This window comes from Pseudophryne corroboree, chromosome 1 (genome assembly GCF_028390025.1).
Source record: "Pseudophryne corroboree isolate aPseCor3 chromosome 1, aPseCor3.hap2, whole genome shotgun sequence".
In the NCBI taxonomy this organism is placed as follows: domain Eukaryota; kingdom Metazoa; phylum Chordata; class Amphibia; order Anura; family Myobatrachidae; genus Pseudophryne; species Pseudophryne corroboree.
The window spans coordinates 39,505,855-39,524,079 of NC_086444.1; the positions used below are offsets into that span (position 1 = coordinate 39,505,855).

General features: G+C 48.0%; 1 protein-coding gene across 1 annotated transcript in view; it reads right to left on the minus strand.

Moving 5' to 3' along the window:
* The window catches only part of EPG5 (ectopic P-granules 5 autophagy tethering factor), a 170,633-nt gene that overhangs the window by 102,631 nt on the left and 49,777 nt on the right, over window positions 1–18,225 (minus strand). Inside the window, exons 5-9 of the mRNA XM_063958355.1 lie at window positions 3,700–3,807; window positions 3,527–3,600; window positions 3,250–3,355; window positions 907–1,021; window positions 554–704 (exon numbers count right to left, since the gene is read on the minus strand). Coding sequence (XP_063814425.1) covers window positions 554–704; window positions 907–1,021; window positions 3,250–3,355; window positions 3,527–3,600; window positions 3,700–3,807 — 554 coding nt within the window. The remainder of the gene's footprint in view (window positions 1–553; window positions 705–906; window positions 1,022–3,249; window positions 3,356–3,526; window positions 3,601–3,699; window positions 3,808–18,225) is intronic.

Below are 18,225 nucleotides of genomic sequence, written 5' to 3' on the forward strand. Positions count from 1 at the left end.
ATGGACGATCTCGTCCATATTTGCCTGCACTGCTATGGAGCCGGGTGACAGGGGGAGTGAAGAAACTTCACTCCCCCCGTCACTGCCCCCCTGCCGCCGGGTCGCCCGTCGGCCGCATCCGCCGTCGGGCAGCTCGGCGGCGGATCTTTATATGTGTAGGGCCCTTAAGTGTTGTTTTTGTTATATGTATTATCGCTATCTCTTATGGACTTATTAAAATCAAAACGCAGGCACTATGGGATGTAGAGAGGGAGGGGGGAGGGGATACCTGAGCACCACTCACACTCGTCCAGTACCAAACTCCGGTTGCAGCAGAGAACGGCAGGCAGCTCGGCCATATTGTTAGCACTCCGTATTCGGGAGGCAGGAAACTTACCAACTGCCGTGGAACTACAAGTGTCAGCGTAAACTGGAGAGACACAGGTCACCTCCCACTGCACTTGCCATTTAATATACTTTTGCAAAAACCTTCACCCCCCCGCCTCCCCGTGGTCTTCCACTTTACATAATGAAGAGCGATAACCTAACATATAGGAGGAGCCTGGGAACCCACCGGATGATGCAGCCAATCCGCTTCACAAACTGCCGATACCGCGCCCTGTTGAAGGTCTCTAATCCCAGGGCCAGGAGCTCGACTAAGGAGTTGGCGAAGGCAAAGAGTTTCATCATTTCCTGCGGCGTGGTCTTCTCCGGGAGATAGTCACCTGGTGGATGAGAAGGTAACATACTGTGACGCGTTACACGCCAACACAACGCTGACGCTTTATGGGTCGGAACGGAAACCGTGGATTGGTCAGTTAATGATTGGCCTATTGGAGCTTGGCGTTTATAACAATGAGGATCCACTACTAGTGGTTAATATAACCTTACTATATCCCAGGGGAGTAGGATACAGGAGCAGCTCACCTCTGGAATTAAATCCAAGAACATTCTTGAAAAGATCATGAAAAGGAAATTGCCCCAACAAGGAAATTAAGTCGTCCTCGGAGAGCAGCATCCAGCTCGTCTCTGGATCCTCGTCCTGCGGACAAACAGACAAATGACTTAGAAGTGTCTCTGTGGGAGATTAGCGTTCCATACATCTGCTATACAGATGTGTCCTCAGACAAGTAACCAATACCCCATGCCGCGAAAGACGCCTGGCGCAGATGAGCCGGTCCGAGAAGAGCTGCGTCCCGTCTTGTTCTTCAAATTTTGTGACTTACTCGCATTGCAGATGCAGCAAAATACCGCTCACAGTGCACTACACAGGGCCGTCTTTTCATATGGGCTCAAGCCCAAGGGCCCCAGGAGTTTAAGGGCCCTAGGCTGATAGCTGAGGGTCCCCTCTTTCCAGGGGTATCAGATTTTTGAAAATCGGCCCTGGGGAACTGGTGATATCTGACTTGGAAGCAGAGGTCCCCATCCAAGCCTGTTAATTGCTCTTTCCAGTCAGATATCTCAGGTTCTGTCTGATTTAGAGATTGTCTGAGGGTATAATCCAAAAGCTGTGACTCTCCCCTTTTGGTGGACACTAGCAAATTGTTTCTACTATGCCCAGAACCAGAGATATCAGCCTTCAAGCAGCTGGTCACTGCTTCAGCTCCACACGCCTAATATGCAGTTTTATATTTTCGTTGGTGAATTGCTCTGGCTCCTGAATTCTGATCCCCAAGTCCCCAGTACCTCCTGAAAGGTTGGACTCTCTATTTTTTTTCCCAATCTAAGCTAAGAAATATATTTTCAGGAACTTGAGATATCTGCAGTCAAGCAATCTGCCCTCCCACCAGAAAATGATAAATATTAAGCCCACTCCACTATCCACCCCTCCCCTATGTATTAAACACCCCCTAACACCCTGGAAGTCATGTACCAGAGCTTCTTCATTCAGCCCAATGCCCCCTTCTACAGTTTCGCCCCATCTGGGCAGTAAAGGAGTAATTAGCAGAAATTACTGCTCCAGGTCCTACATGTTAACACCCTCTACCGCCCATGGGACATCAAAGCTGCCGCTGATAGCAACCCCCACCCGTAATGCTGGAGGATGGGTAGGGGGCCCAGTGCATTGCTGTGCCCAGGGGCCTACACTGCGGTTAAGACGGCCCTGGCACTACAGACGCTAGCCTGCGACTTTAACTGCTTACATATGTACAAAGCCGCAGATGAAACGCAACGGAACTTGCAGCGCGTGTGAGCGAAATGTCAGATTAGGGAGTGATAGAGGAACAACAGGATTACTATCTGCCATGGCTTTAAATACAGCAAACAAGCACCCACACATTAGCCTATGTGTCCGGCCGACCTTTGTAAATGTCCAGATCTAGTCTGATGTTGCCGTCTGCCTGTGGCCAAACAGAATTGTGTCGACCCTATTTAGGTCGACACTCATTAGGTTGACCACTATTGGTCGACAGGCAGTAGGCCGACACCTGGATAAGGTCAACATGAGTTGTTTTTGGTTTTTGGTGTCACTTTCTCTGTAAAGTGACCGGGAACCCAAATTAGTGCACCGAGGGCCTAATTCAGACCTGGTCGCACGCAGGCTGTTTTTTTTGCACTGCTGCGACCAGGTAATCGCCGCCTACAGGGGAGGGGGTAATCGCTGTGCAGGGGTGCGATCAGCTGTGCAGTGAGCTGCACAAACCTTTCTGCACAGCCCAGGACTTACTCAGCCGCTACGATAATCCTGGACGGAGCCGACGTCAGGATCCCTCCCTCGAAACGGCCGGGCACGCCTGCGTTTTCTTGGACACTCCCAGAAAAACACTGAGTTGACACCCACAAACACCCTCTTCCTGTCAATATTCTTGCGTTCGCCGCTGCGAACGCTTTCTTCGTCCAAGCCGTCGCCGGCGGCTGACGCGCCTGCGCATTGCGGGCCATACGCATGCGCCGTTCAGACCCGATCGCACGGCTGCGAAAAAAAGGCAGCGTGGGACCGGGTTTGAATGACCCCCACCCCCCCGTGTCCGCTCGCCATGCTTCGGGCAAGGCTACTATCCCCATTCGTAGTCCACGTAGATCGTAAAGTATGAACAAGTTTTCAAAAATTATGAAAAACTTATGTTGTCCTTTTTATGTGTTGGACTTTGGCATGTCGACACAATGTTCATGTCGACCCTTTTCAGGTGTCGACCTAATGTGTGTCGACCAATTGAGTGTCGACCTAAGTGAGGCCAAACAGTGATCCTGTCGCTCAGATCTCGGGATCACCCCGTGTGTGATAGGATCCTGCGCTGAAGTACAAGAAAATAAAGACGGGTCACTGACCTCCTCGCCCCCCTCGTCAACCAAAGTCCAGTTCCCGGATTCCTTCCCTGAGACGGAGCCTTTCCTTTCGTTGGGTTTCATGTGGCACAGAAAGTCAGCTCGATTCCTACCAGAAAGGAAAGAGTTACTGTAATGGCAGGAGTGCAGTAGTTATACCCCACGGTTTACATATGCTTTTCATTATACATTGTATAGCCCGCTTTATGTGTATGCTCGTTTCACTTGTTTTCTCGTGACTATACAAAGGCACATAGAGAAAAGACAGGAGCTGCCCCACCTGACAGGACACATGAGGACTGCCAGCTGCTGCATGAAGTGAAAGACGCCGGCCGGGTTGTGCAAAACTCGAACCTGGAAAACAGAACCGCGTTATATACACACAGCTGTCCATTAGAACTCATGCAGCAATGCCACCACCTACCACGTCTGCAGTCAGTATCTGCAACTTACCTGGACAAACGGGATGGCCCACTTATTGATACCTGCAGGGCAGCGCAGGATGTGATTCAAGAGAAATAGGTGGTCTCCCAGGCAGCCCACTTTCAGCAGCACAGACACCTAGGGGACAACAGCAATCACAGGACTGAATGGTCACAGGTTTATGTAGAGCTGCGGCGACCAGTAACAAGGCTGTAGACTTAAGAACATGATAATCCTGGACAGTCAGCCTAGACTATATGGAGGTTGGGGGGGCTGGACTGAGCTACCATGCTGAGACTTGTAGTGCCACACAGGTGCACGCTCTAAACACAAAGAGCAGTGGCAATCAGAACAATTATAATAAACTCTTCAATTTAACACAGAGTAAAACTGAGGTTCTTAGCATAATTTTGGCCAAAAATATGGGCCCACCTACCGCGACCTCATCACGTGGGTACCTAACAATCTTATGGTTAAAGTCCAGAGCACGGGACCCCCTGGGCCAGCACAAACCAACAGCCGCAAGGCATCGCACTAGTCAGAAGTAGCATATTAAGGGAGGTATTCAATTAGCCACAGGGTTTACACCGTAACTAATTGATGGAGAAAATCCCTGCAGTGTGGGGAAAGGTTATTTAATTAAATATAATTTTTCTCCTGGTGAATAATTGGAATTTCCGTGCGGAAACCCACTGATTCTACGGAATCAATGTGGGGGGGTTTTCCCACGTTTGTGCTGATTTTTTTAATGCAGACTTTACCGCGCAGCTGTTCAGTCCGTATGCGGGGACTCGCATGCGGGGGTTTTCAAACTAACTGAATACCTCCAGCGTAGCAATTAGCCATGGGGTTTGAATACCCCCCTAACTGTTAACAGAAGTTATATTAATAAGAAGTAGCAGCTCAACACTAAAAGTGTAACACCTGCATTTTCTCTTCACTTAGCCTTGACCCACTACAACAGACAACTGGGGAGCTGCGGCTGTCTCGCCACCGGAGAGCTGCGGCTGTCTCGCCACAAAAGAGCTACGGCTGTCTCGCCACAAAAGAGCTACGGCTGTCTCGCCACAAAAGAGCTACGGCTGTCTCGCCACAAAAGAGCTACGGCTGTCTCGCCACAAAAGAGCTACGGCTGTCTCGCCACAAAAGAGCTACGGCTGTCTCGCCACAAAAGAGCTACGGCTGTCTCGCCACAAAAGAGCTACGGCTGTCTCGCCACAAAAGAGCTACGGCTGTCTCGCCACAAAAGAGCTACGGCTGTCTCACCATTGTGGATAGCCGGTGTTAGGGCTGGAGCTTAAATACACGAAAAATGCTATGTCCACATGCCGACATTCAAAAAGTCAACATTCTGGCAATGTTGACATTCATACAGTGCCGACATTCTGATGTCGGCATTCTGCACCACACTCCAGGTGTAATAATCAACTAATGGATTCAGAATGAAACATAAAACTCGCGACTTGTGCACGCACACACAAACGCCCATACACCAACATTCCTGAGGATAACATCTGAGTTATATCTATTGTAGGGATACGTCTTGTGCAAAACTGCATCCGCCATCATCTACTTGGACATGTGCTCCAACACACACAGATATGGTTCCTGACTGTAGATAGAGAAGCAAGTCACAACTGGCTGCATCTGGAAAGAAACCAGTTGACCTGTGTATTCACGCCTTCACAGAGAGCATTTCTGACTCTGCAAACCAGACACAAGTATAAACTACACACAGCAGAAGGGTGCTCGTTGTGTGACCTTTCAACTACAAATCATGCCTTCTGTGCAAATCTGGTGAACGCTCTGACAGGGATGCCCCCCGACCACCGATGGATAACAACTATTAATGGTTTACCGCTATTGATCAATAGTTTTACCATCGATGACGGAGATCCAGCGATGGCACAGAGCCCTGCAATTTCTCTTTTTCCCTCCTTTCCCCTGTACTGGGACAATGTATTTAAGCTCTGCGTCCCCGATGTATCCCATGAAGCCCCACCCCTACCTCTGATTGGCCTGCTGCCCAGTGAGTATTAGAGCGGGAATGACCATCAGTGTCATCAATAATTTCATAACTTCGATGTTAACCACTGATGGCTCCATCACTAGTGACCATCGATGGTTAACTCACTGATGCCCATACTTAAGCTATGATAGAAATGTCACAATGTATAGTGTAAGAGGTGACGAGGGCTGGATTGCACTTCTCCATATATTCTATATTGTGTACCTGTGTGTACAGTTGAAGGCAGAGACTCCTTCAGTTTGGAATAGAACCCCTCCCACCCATGCCCGTGTGTTTAAAATTTACAGCGCTCTGTACTTTAACCTTAGGAATGTTAGGAACTCGCCTGATGAGCTCACCTGATCGCAGTAGATGGGACGCTATTTTGTCCAAATTTATGCAAAGCACCTCAATTTTACTCCATGTTAAATTGTAGAGTTTATTATGATTATTGTTCTGATTAGCAGTGTTCTTAGTACTTGGAGTGTGCACCTGCATTTTCTCTTTTTTTCTGTTTTTCTAAGACAGAGGTTCCCAAACACGGTCCTCAAGGCACCCTAATGGTCCAGGTTTTAAGTATGTCCATGCTTGGCCACAGGTGACTTAATCAGTACCTCAGTAAATTTGATTTAATCATGGATATACTTAAAACCTGGACTGTTAGGGTGCCTCGAGGACCGTGTCTGGGAACCTCTGGTCTAAGAGGTACAAATTAACTGTTTCATGTATTTTACACAAAAAGGACAGAAATAATGAAAATACAGTATATAAATAAGTACAATACAAGCCAGAAGACCCCTTCCCCCTGCCCCGAGGAGACGTAACGGTCACAGAACAGCGCTAAGGTTGACCGAGGGACAGATGGGCTGATGGACTCAGAGTACACAGATGAGACACAGGAAAGATGGAACAAGTGCTTCTCATTCTCCATCATACTGAGATGTTTCTATGGGAACTCCATGTCATGAGTGCTAAGCCACAAATATACAACTGTAGGATCCATTGTGTCCTCGTCCTTAGCCGACAGCCATATGCTGATCCATAAACCTGATGTTCCTAACCTAATCATGCTACTACCAATTTATAATAAGGTCATCTGGGGGAATGTGGGGCTAAAGGCCAAAGCCAAGGGTGGGGCTTGATCTGCATATTTAGATTAGTTTGAATGGGGTAAAATGTAAAAATATTAAGCACAGGCAAGTCTACAATATTAAGCATTATGGTCACTTTAGGGTCATAGCGCAATGGTAAGGATCACCGCCGCTCAGCACTGAGCTTCAACCGGGGCCCTATATGTGTAGTTTGTATGTTCTCTCCGTGGTCTAGGCTTCCCCGAGCTGCTCCGGTTTCCTCCCACACTCCAACATCATGCGGGTCAGTTATCTGACTTCTGATAAGCATGAACCCTAGAGTGTGTGTGTGTGTGTGTGTGTGTGTGTGTGTGTGTGTGTGTGTGTGTGTGTGTGTGTGTCCATGTGGCAGGGAACATATTTGTGACTACATAACCACTTGCCTGGCAACAGCGTATGTGATGCAACCACAGCCAGGAGTGTGTCACCCGTCCAGGTCGCATCATATACGTCTGGGTGGCCCGCTGCTTTCCCCGAATTAAATGGAGAAAATCTGTTCTGCACTTCCTCCTTCTGGAGCAGCCCCCTGGAAGCGACGCAGCAGACTGTGACCGCCAATATCACTCCTGAAATCGTGCCCCAGAATGCATTGCGGCGTTCTGGGGCACATGCACCGGTACTAATCAGCGGATAATCAGTCCCCCCTGCCCCACTGTAATAAGATGAAGGATGGGGCCATAGTGGAAGAGGAGGGGGGTGTAAAATAGTGAGGGGAGAACAGTTGACACAAAAAGGGGTGGGGGGAGAGAGGCCCTGGAAAAAAAAAAAAAGGGGGTGGATTATATATTAAAAATAATGACACACATGGGAAGGGGGGCACTATAACAGTGGGGTGCCCACTGACACCGGGGGTGAGGGCAGGGGGCTCTGCCACTGGGATCTATTACCGCTAAAGGGGTGGGGGTAGATAACACTGGAGATATTATGCCATGGGGGGGGGGGGGCTATTTCTGATGGGGAGCAGGAAGTAATTTTATAATGGGGGCTTATGGACACGGTGGGGTGGGGGGGTGTAAATCTCTGAGCATTTTTCGCAGCAAAAATTGTCAGTTAAGTGGTTAATACTATTTTAACTTATATACTCCATAAACCTTATTATAATTTTTATACAGCCACCTTAGTAGTGCATGCCGAGAATAAATAGGATTCTAATACCTACTGGTAAATCCTTTTCTCTTAGTCCGTAGAGGATGCTGGGGATGCTTCAAGAACCATGGGGTATAGACGGGAACCGCAGGAGACATGGGCACTTTAAGACTTTAAATGGGTGTGAACTGGCTCCTCCCTCTATGCCCCTCCTCCAGACTCCAGTTATAGGAACTGTGCCCAGGGAGACGGACATTTCGAGGAAAGAATTTATTGTTAAACCACGGTGAGCATTTTACCAGCTCACACCTCCAGTATGCCGCAGAACGTGGCATTCAATAGAACACCAGCCGACGGCATGAAGAATATGCAGCAATATGCCGACATAAAACGTAACACAATCTATGTGTGTAAACACAACCAGTAACAGCATAACGCATGTTATGGCCTGAATAACGTCAGCAACAGGCCGACTTAACCACAACACACCATGGGGTAAATTTAGTAAGATTCGTAATTCTCCCGATTTGGTGGGAGAATAATCACGAATGACATCGAAAGTGTAAAACTGCAACTTTTTGAATTTGTTACGATGGATTTACTAAGCTGCCGTATTTTACCTTTTCGGGTTTTCCGATGTCGATGTCATTCGTTTTTTTTTTCAGTTTTTTACGGCAGTGATTAGCAAAACACTGCCGACTTTTTTACAATGAATCTCGGCCGGATCTGTGTGATCCGTGCTGGGGTTAATTTTTTTTTTTTTTTTTTTAAATTAAACACTGTAAAATCCAAAAAAAAAATTGCGTGGGGTCCCCTCTCCTAAGCATAACCAGCCTCGGGCTCTTTGAGCCGATCCTGGTTGCAAAAATATGGGTAAAAAATTGACAGGGGTTCCCCCATATTCAAGCAACCAGCATCGGGCTCTGCGCCTGGTCCTGGTTCCAAAAATACGGGGGACAAAAAGAGTAGGGGTCCCCCGTATTTTTAAAACCAGCACCGGGCTCCACTAGCTGGACAGATAATGCCACAGCCGGGGGTCACTTTGATATAGTGCCCTGCGGCCGTGGCATCAAAAATCCAACTAGTCACCCCTGGCCGGGGTACCCTGGGGGAGTGGGGACCCCTTCAATCAAGGGGTCCCCCCCCCCAGCCACCCAAGGGCCAGGGGTGAAGCCCGAGGCTGTCCCCCCCCATCCAATGGGCTGCGGATGGGGAGGCTGATAGCCTTTTGTGATAATGAAAAGATATTATTTTTAGTAGCAGTACTACAAGGCCCAGCAAGCCTCCCCCGCATGCTGGTACTTGGAGAACCACAAGTACCAGCATGCGACGGAAAAACGGGCCCGCTGGTACCTGTAGTACTACTACTAAAAAAATACCCAAAAAAAGACAAGACACACACACCGTGAAAGTAAAGATTTATTACATACATGCACACAAACATACATACATACTTACCTTATGTTCACACGCAGGTCGGTCCTCTTCTCCAGTAGAATCCAAGGGGTACCTGTTGAATAAATTCTACTCACCAGATCGCGGGTCCCAGGGTCCTCGGGCATCCATTTGTAATCCACGTACTTGCATAAAATAAGAAAACGGAAAGCCGAGCCACGAACTGAAAGGGGCCCCATGTTTTCACATGGGACTCCTTTCCCCGAATGCCAGAAACCCACTCTGACTGATGTCTAAGTGGGTTTCTTCAGCCAATCAGGGAGCGCTACGTTGTAGCACTCTCCTGATCGGCTGTGTGCTTCTGTACTGAGTGACAGGCGGCACACGGCAGTGTTACAATGTAGCGCCTATGCGCTCCATTGTAACCAATGGTGGGAACTTTCTGCTCAGCGGTGACGTCACTTTAGGTCAACCGCAGGGCAGAAAGTTCCCACCATTGGTTACAATGGAGCGCATAGGCGCTACATTGTAACACTGCCGTGTGCCGCCTGTCACTCAGTACAGAAGCACACAGCCGATCAGGAGAGTGCTACAACGTAGCGCTCCCTGATTGGCTGAAGAAACCCACTTAGACATCAGTCAGAGTGGGTTTCTGGCATTCGGGGAAAGGAGTCCCATGTGAAAACATGGGGCCCCTTTCAGTTCGTGGCTCGGCTTTCCGATTTCTTATTTTATGCAAGTACGTGGATTACAAATGGATGCCCCGAGGACCCTGGGACCCGCGATCTGGTGAGTAGAATTTATTCAACAGGTACCCCTTGGATTCTACTGGAGAAGAGGACCGACCTGCGTGTGAACATAAGGTAAGTATGTATGTATGTTTGTGTGCATGTATGTAATAAATCTTTACTTTCACGGTGTGTGTGTCTTGTCTTTTTTTGGGTATTTTTTTAGTAGTAGTACTACAGGTACCAGCGGGCCCGTTTTTCCGTCGCATGCTGGTACTTGTGGTTCTCCAAGTACCAGCATGCGGGGGAGGCTTGCTGGGCCTTGTAGTACTGCTACTAAAAACAATATCTTTTCATTATCACAAAAGGCTATCAGCCTCCCCATCCGCAGCCCATTGGATGGGGGGGGACAGCCTCGGGCTTCACCCCTGGCCCTTGGGTGGCTGGGGGGGGGGGACCCCTTGATTGAAGGGGTCCCCACTCCCCCAGGGTACCCCGGCCAGGGGTGACTAGTTGGATTTTTGATGCCACGGCCGCAGGGCACTATATCAAAGTGACCCCCGGCTGTGGCATTATCTGTCCAGCTAGTGGAGCCCGGTGCTGGTTTTAAAAATACGGGGGACCCCTACTCTTTTTGTCCCCCGTATTTTTGGAACCAGGACCAGGCGCAGAGCCCGATGCTGGTTGCTTAAATATGGGGGAACCCCTGTCAATTTTTTCCCCATATTTCTGCAACCAGGATCGGCTCAAAGAGCCCGAGGCTGGTTATGCTTAGGAGGGGGGACCCCACGCATTTTTTTTTTACAGAAAATAACCACTTTCCCACCCCTTCCCACTGATATACATGCACGGATCTCATGGATCCGTGCATGCCTATCCAATCACGGGGAAAAAAAGCAGGTCTGTTTTTTTTTAGCACTTTTTTACGAGTTGTAATTTTTCACGGCAGTGTTTGTTTGTTTTTTGCTTTGCACTTCTTAGTAAATTACCGAGATTCATACTTAAACAGCCGCGTTTTGACCGATGGTGTATTCATTCGTAATTTTTTTGTTGGACTTCCAAAAAATTACGAATGCCCTCATCACTGCCGTGATTATTGCTCAGTAAATTACCGAGATGACACTTTGATGAAAAAACGGCATCTCGGTCAAAATCGGGACCTTAGTAAATTTACCCCCATGTGTGTAAACATACCCAATGACTGCAATACAGTACGCACTGGGACGGGCGCCCAGCATCCTCTACGGACTAAGAGAAAAGGATTTACCAGTAGGTATTAAAAACCTATTTTCTCATACGTCCTAGAGGTTGCTGGGGATGCTTCAAGAACCATGGGGTTTATACCAAAGCTCTAGAACGGGCGGGAGAGTGCGGATGACTCTGCAGCACCTATTGACCCAACAAGAGGTCCTCATCAGCAAGGGTATCAAACTTGTAAAACTTCGCAAAGGTGTTTGAACCCGACCAAGCAGCTACTCGGCAGAGTTGTAATGCCGAGATCCCCCGGGCAGCCGCCCAGAATGAGCCCACCTTTCTGGTAGAATGGGCCTTCACCGATTTTGGCAACGGCAAACCTGTCGTAGAATGAGCCTGCTGAATCGTATTACCGATCCAGCGTGCAATAGTCTGCTTGGAAGCAGGAGCCCCAATCTTGTTGGGAGCCCACAGGACAACAGTGCCTCTGTTTTCCCAATCTGAGCCGTTCTGGCGACATAGATTTTCAAAGCTCTGACCACATCGAGAGACTTCGATTCCGCCCAGGCGTCAGTAGCCACTGGCACCACAACAGGCTGGTTTACGTGAAACGATGAAACCACTTTTGGCAGAAATTGCTGACGAGTTCTCAACTCCGCTCTATCTGCATGGAAGATTAAATAGGGGCTTTTGTGAGACAAAGCCGCCAATTCAGACACCAGCCTTGCGGATGCAAATGCCAACAGCATGACCACTTTCCAAGTAAGGAATTTCAACTCAACCTTACGTAAAGGTTCGAACCAATGAGAATTGCAGGAACTGCAACACCACATTAAGATCTCATGGTGCCACTGGGGGCACAAAGGGAGGTTGGATGTGCAGCACGCCCTTCACGAAGGTCTGAACTTCTGGAAGGGAGGCCAATTCTTTCTGAAAGAAAATAGATAAGGCCGAAATTTGTACTTTAATGGAACCTAACTTTAGGCCCGCATCCACACCTGCTTGCAAAAAATGGAGCAAACGCCCCAGCTGAAATTCTTCCGTAGGAGCCTTCTTGGATTCACACCAAGACACATACTTCCTCCAAATACGGTGGTAAAACTTCGCCGTTACTTCTTTCCTAGCCTGAAGCAGTGTGGGAATGACTTCACTGGGAATACCCTTTCGGGCTAGGATATGGCGTTCAACCGCCATGCCGTCAAACGCAGCCACGGTAAGTCTTGATACATGCACGGTCCTTGCTGTAACAGGTCCTCTCGTAGAGGAAGAGGCCAGGGATCTTCTATGAGTAATTCTTGAAGATCTGGATACCAAGCCCTCCTTGGCTAGACCGGAACAATGAGGATCGCCTAAACCTTTGTTCTTCTTATGACCTTTATCATCTTCAGAAAGAGTGGAAGTGGAGGGAACACATAGACCGACTGAAACAACCACGGTGTCACAAGGGCGTCCACCGCTATTGCTTGAGGGTCCCTCGACCTGGAACAATATCCCTGAAGGTTCTTGTTGAGGCGAGACGCCATCATGTCTATTTGAGGAATTCCCCAAAGACTTGTCACTTCTGTGAAAACCTCTCGATGAAGATCCCACTCTCCTGGATGGAGATCGTGTCTGCTGAGGAAGTCTGTTTCTCAGTTGTCTACACCCGGAATGAAGACCGCTAACCAAACGTTTACATGCCTTTCCGCCCAGCGGACAACCTTTGTGGCTTCTGCCATTGCCGCTTTGCTCTTCGTTCCTCCCTAGCGGTTTACTTACGCCACTGCTGTTAAGTTGTCCGACTGAATTAAGACGGGCAGATTGCGAAGAAGATGTTCCGTTGTAAATAGCTCCTAATTCCAGAATGCTTATTGCAGACAAGCTTCCCGGCTTGACCTTTTTCCCTGGAAAGACTGCTCCCCAGCCTTGGAGACTTGTATCCATGGACACCAGGATCTAATCCTGGATCCCGAACCTTCGTCCCTCTAGGAGGTGAGAACTGTGAAGCCACCACAGGAGAGATATCCTGGTCCTGGAAAATAGGATTATTTTCCGGTGCATGTGCAGGTGAGACCCGGACCACATGTCCAACTGGTCCCGCTAAAACCACTCTGGCATTTAACCTGCTCACCGAATGGCCTCGTAGGCTGCAACCATCTTCTTCATCAACGGAACGTATTGATGGGTTTACAGTGTTGCAAATCTGATCCGACTCTGGATCCTCAGATCTCTTTCCTCTGGAAAAAACAAACTCTCAACAGTTATGTATCTAACCTTATTCCCAACTCCGACATCCGCGTCGTTGAGATCAACAGTGATTCTGGCAAGTTCAGGAGCCAACCACTGTGTTGAAGAACTGTCAGAGAGAAACAACAACTTGCACCACTTGTTTCTTGACCTCGCCGTAGTCAGGAGAGCGTCCCAGTACAGAATAATAATGGCTTTTACTATTGAAGGAAAACCATCATACTGCCATCAATCCGGTGAACTGGCAATGACAATCCTGAATAGCAAACCCAGGTAAGCCTAACGCGGAAGAAACCGTACTTAGACCCTCTTTCTCCTTTTACAGATTGAATATCCCTGCCCTGAGAGATTCCATCTTGTAGTTCAACTTCTTAAGTAGAAATCTTTGGAATTGTGCTGACCCAGCTGTCCGGGCTAGAAGCACGAAAAAGCTTGAATAACAGCTTTTTTTTTTTTTTTTTTGTGACAGGGACAGCAGGCTAATGTCCTGATCCTGACCAAAACTCTTGTATGGTGTCGCATACTACCTCCCCGTCCAGAGGAGAATCGGTAAGATCTATTTGAAAAATCAGTGAGGGGAATTATCTGGACACTCCAGTATGTTCCCCTTAGGACTCTATGCTTAACTCACTGGTCCATGTCCATTCCAGGACTGACTGAAGAATATTAGACGTGGTCCCACCGGTGTGGGCTCCTGCAAGATAGACCCAGCGACATGCGGTGGATGTGGTAGAAACAGAGGATGATTTCTGCTTCTGCGAACTTGAAAAGGCTGCTGACCTTTTACCTTTTCACCTTCCTCTACCTGCAAAGAAGGGGAACAAAACGTATCCATCAGGTCAAAATGACTGCATCCTACAAAAATGCGTCACCAACCGTTGTGAGGGAACATAGCTCAAGAAGGTAGACTTACCAGTGGCATCTGCCGAGATCAATATAACAAAGCCACCCCCAAATCAGGTTTCACCTTCATAGGGAAGATACTCCAGTACTTCTCGGAGTCACCCTCAGCATTCCATTGGTGAATCCACAACGCCCTCCTAGCCGAGACCGCCATGGAATTGGCTCGCGAACCCAAGAGACCCATACCTCTTGTAGTCGCACGGCAGCATGCTGCAATGTTTTAGATATGACCCAACTTAAAGAGTATCCCATCTCTCCCCAGGGTAATTATATTGGATGACAAGGTAACCGACCATTTCTGAATACAAGCACTCCCCCATGCGCATGTAATGCAAATATAATCAAAGCATATGATTAAAATATCACTTAGCTTCCTGTATACGATCCTTTGCGACAGGGCCCCGTGCAGACCAGGGGTTGACTCTCACTTTATTCTATCCACGGCGGGAAAAGAATAAACATTCGGACTCCTCGTGAGGATTCGAAACCATCATGTCACGGCTGACCTAGACTTTTTCAACAGAGCGACCAGCACATGAGAAGGAATAACTTTACTTCAGCATTCATTATAAATTTTAATATGAATATACACATTTAAATACACATATATATATACATATTTCATATATATATATATATATATATATATTTTTTTTTTTTTTATTTTTATTTTTGGTCAGGAACAGCAGGGTCCCTAGTGACGTTAATACGTTCTTAATGTGTATGAAACATGTACTGAATGCCGATGTTGAGGATCTAATCAGGAAACATCATGGTCGACATAAGAAATAGTATTCGTGTCGATATCAAGGAGTAGTAACTGGGCAAAATAACATTTTTGCGACCCCGAGGGGTCTGAGGGAATTATATTATTAAAATTACGCCCTCCACAAAATTACTACGTCTGTGTTCGAGCCACAGATCTATGCAATCGTACCATACATATATATATATATACATACAGGTATAGCTTTCTGAAATGCATCACATTATCATGTAAAAAATTTTACCCAGTCAGATTAGTTGGTGCCGACAGGGTCACCCACACACGTCTGTGTCTCCCATATAGTTTTCTCATTGGAAAAGCATACATCTACTGACATTATTTACATGAAACAAGTACCCTCAGGAGTCAGCAGTGCTGACAGAGACATTCCTATAGCCGTTTGTGGCAGAGCCCTCAGCCTCAGACATGCCGACTGTAAGGAATAGACCCAGTACTTTCTGTCAGGGAAACACAGCAGAAGTTTACCAGCTCTTTTACACCACACTCATTATACATTGTGTTTTATTTCTAACATATATTGCACTAAACAACTATGCCCCCCCCCCCCCCCCCGACCCCCGTTTTTCACTGTGATCTGCTCAGCAGTGCCGTTTGGCAGGGCCAGCGTTTTTGAGGAGAAAATGACGCTGGATAGAGCGGTGAGGGCTAATCCACGCCCCCTTAATGGCGCGCTTCATCTCCGCTATTTTCTATATATTTATACTGGCAGGGGTCTGTATTAAGTGCCCAGGGCGCCCCCCCTGCGCCCTGCACCCTTGTAGTGCCGCTTGTGTGCGGGAGCAATGGCGCGCAGCGCGGCCGCAGCACGGTACCTCAGAGCCACAAAGTCTTCTGCCGTCACTCAAGTCTTCTGTTCTTCATTTACTCACCCGGCTTCTTTCTTCTGGCTTTGTGAGGGGGGTGACGGCGCGGCTCCGGGAACGAGCAGCTAAGCGTACCAAGAGGGTCATTCCGAGTTGTTCGCTCGCAAGCTGCTTTTAGCAGCTTTGCACACGCTAAGCCGCCGCTTACTGGGAGTGAATCTTAGCTTATCAAAATTGCGAACGAAAGATTAGCAGAATTGCGAATAGACACTTCTTAGCAGTTTCTGAGTAGCTCCACACTTACTCGGCATCTGCGATCAGTTCAGTCAGTTTCGTTCCTGGTTTGACGTCACAAACACACCCAGCGTTCAGCCAGACACTCCTCCGTTTCTCCAGCCACTCCCGCGTTTTTCCCAGAAACGGTAGCGTTTTTTCGCACACACCCATAAAACGGACAGTTTCCGCCCAGAAACACCCACTTCCTGTCAATCACATTACAATCACCAGAACGAAGAAAAAATAAGAATTTACTTACCGATAATTCTATTTCTCGGAGTCCGTAGTGGATGCTGGGGTTCCTGAAAGGACCATGGGGAATAGCGGCTCCGCAGGAGACAGGGCACAAAAAAGTAAAGCTTTACTAGGTCAGGTGGTGTGCACTGGCTCCTCCCCCTATGACCCTCCTCCAGACTCCAGTTAGGTACTGTGCCCGGACGAGCATACACAATAAGGGAGGCATTTTGAATCCCGGGTAAGACTCATACCAGCCACACCAATCACACCGTACAACTTGTGATCTAAACCCAGTTAACAGTATGACAACAGAAAGGGCCTCTTAAAGATGGCTCCTTAACAATAACCCGAATTAGTTAACAATAACTATGTACAAGTATTGCAGATAATCCGCACTTGGGATGGGCGCCCAGCATCCACTACGGACTCCGAGAAATAGAATTATCGGTAAGTAAATTCTTATTTTCTCTATCGTCCTAAGTGGATGCTGGGGTTCCTGAAAGGACCATGGGGATTATACCAAAGCTCCCAAACGGGCGGGAGAGTGCGGATGACTCTGCAGCACCGAATGAGAGAACTCCAGGTCCTCCTTTGCCAGGGTATCAAATTTGTAAAATTTTACAAACGTGTTCTCCCCCGACCACGTAGCTGCTCGGCAGAGTTGTAATGCCGAGACCCCTCGGGCAGCCGCCCAAGATGAGCCCACCTTCCTTGTGGAGTGGGCTTTTACAGTTTTAGGCTGTGGCAGGCCTGCCACAGAATGTGCAAGTTGAATTGTGTTACAAATCCAACGAGCAATCGACTGCTTAGAAGCAGGTGCGCCCAACTTGTTGGGTGCATACAATATAAACAGCGAGTCAGATTTTCTGACTCCAGCCGTTCCTGCAATGTATATTTTTAAGGCTCTGACAACGTCCAACAACTTGGAGTCCTCCAAGTCGCTAGTGGCCGCAGGCACCACAATAGGTTGGTTCAGATGAAATGCTGATACCACTTTAGGGAGAAAATGCGGACGAGTCCGCAGTTCTGCCCTATCCGAATGGAAGATTAGATAAGGACTTTTATAAGATAAAGCCGCCAATTCAGATACTCTCCTGGCAGAGGCCAGGGCTAGTAACATAGTCACTTTCAATGTGAGATATTTCAAATCCACCTTTTTCAATGGTTCAAACCAATGGGATTTGAGGAAATCTAAAACTACATTTAGATCCCACGGTGCCACCGGAGGCACCACAGGAGGCTGTATATGCAGTACTCCCTTGACAAAAGTCTGGACCTCAGGGACAGAGGCCAATTCTTTTTGGAAGAATATTGACAGGGCCGAAATTTGAACCTTAATGGATCCCAATTTGAGACCCATAGATAATCCTGATTGCAGGAAATGTAGGAAACGACCCAGTTGGAATTCCTCCGTCGGAACCCTCCGATCCTCGCACCACGCTACATATTTTCGCCAAATGCGGTGATAATGTTTCACGGTGACTTCCTTCCGTGCCTTAATCAAGGTAGGAATGACTTCTTCTGGAATGCCTTTCCCTTTTAGGATCTGGCGTTCAACCGCCATGCCGTCAAACGCAGCCGCGGTAAGTCTTGAAAAAGACAGGGACCCTGCTGTAGCAGGTCCCTTCTCAGAGGTAGAGGCCACGGTTCGTCCGTGAGCATCTCTTGAAGTTCCGGATACCAAGTCCTTCTCGGCCAATCCGGAACCACTAGTATTGTTCTTACTCTTCTTTGCCGTATGATCTTCAATACCTTTGGTATGAGCGGCAGAGGATGAAACACA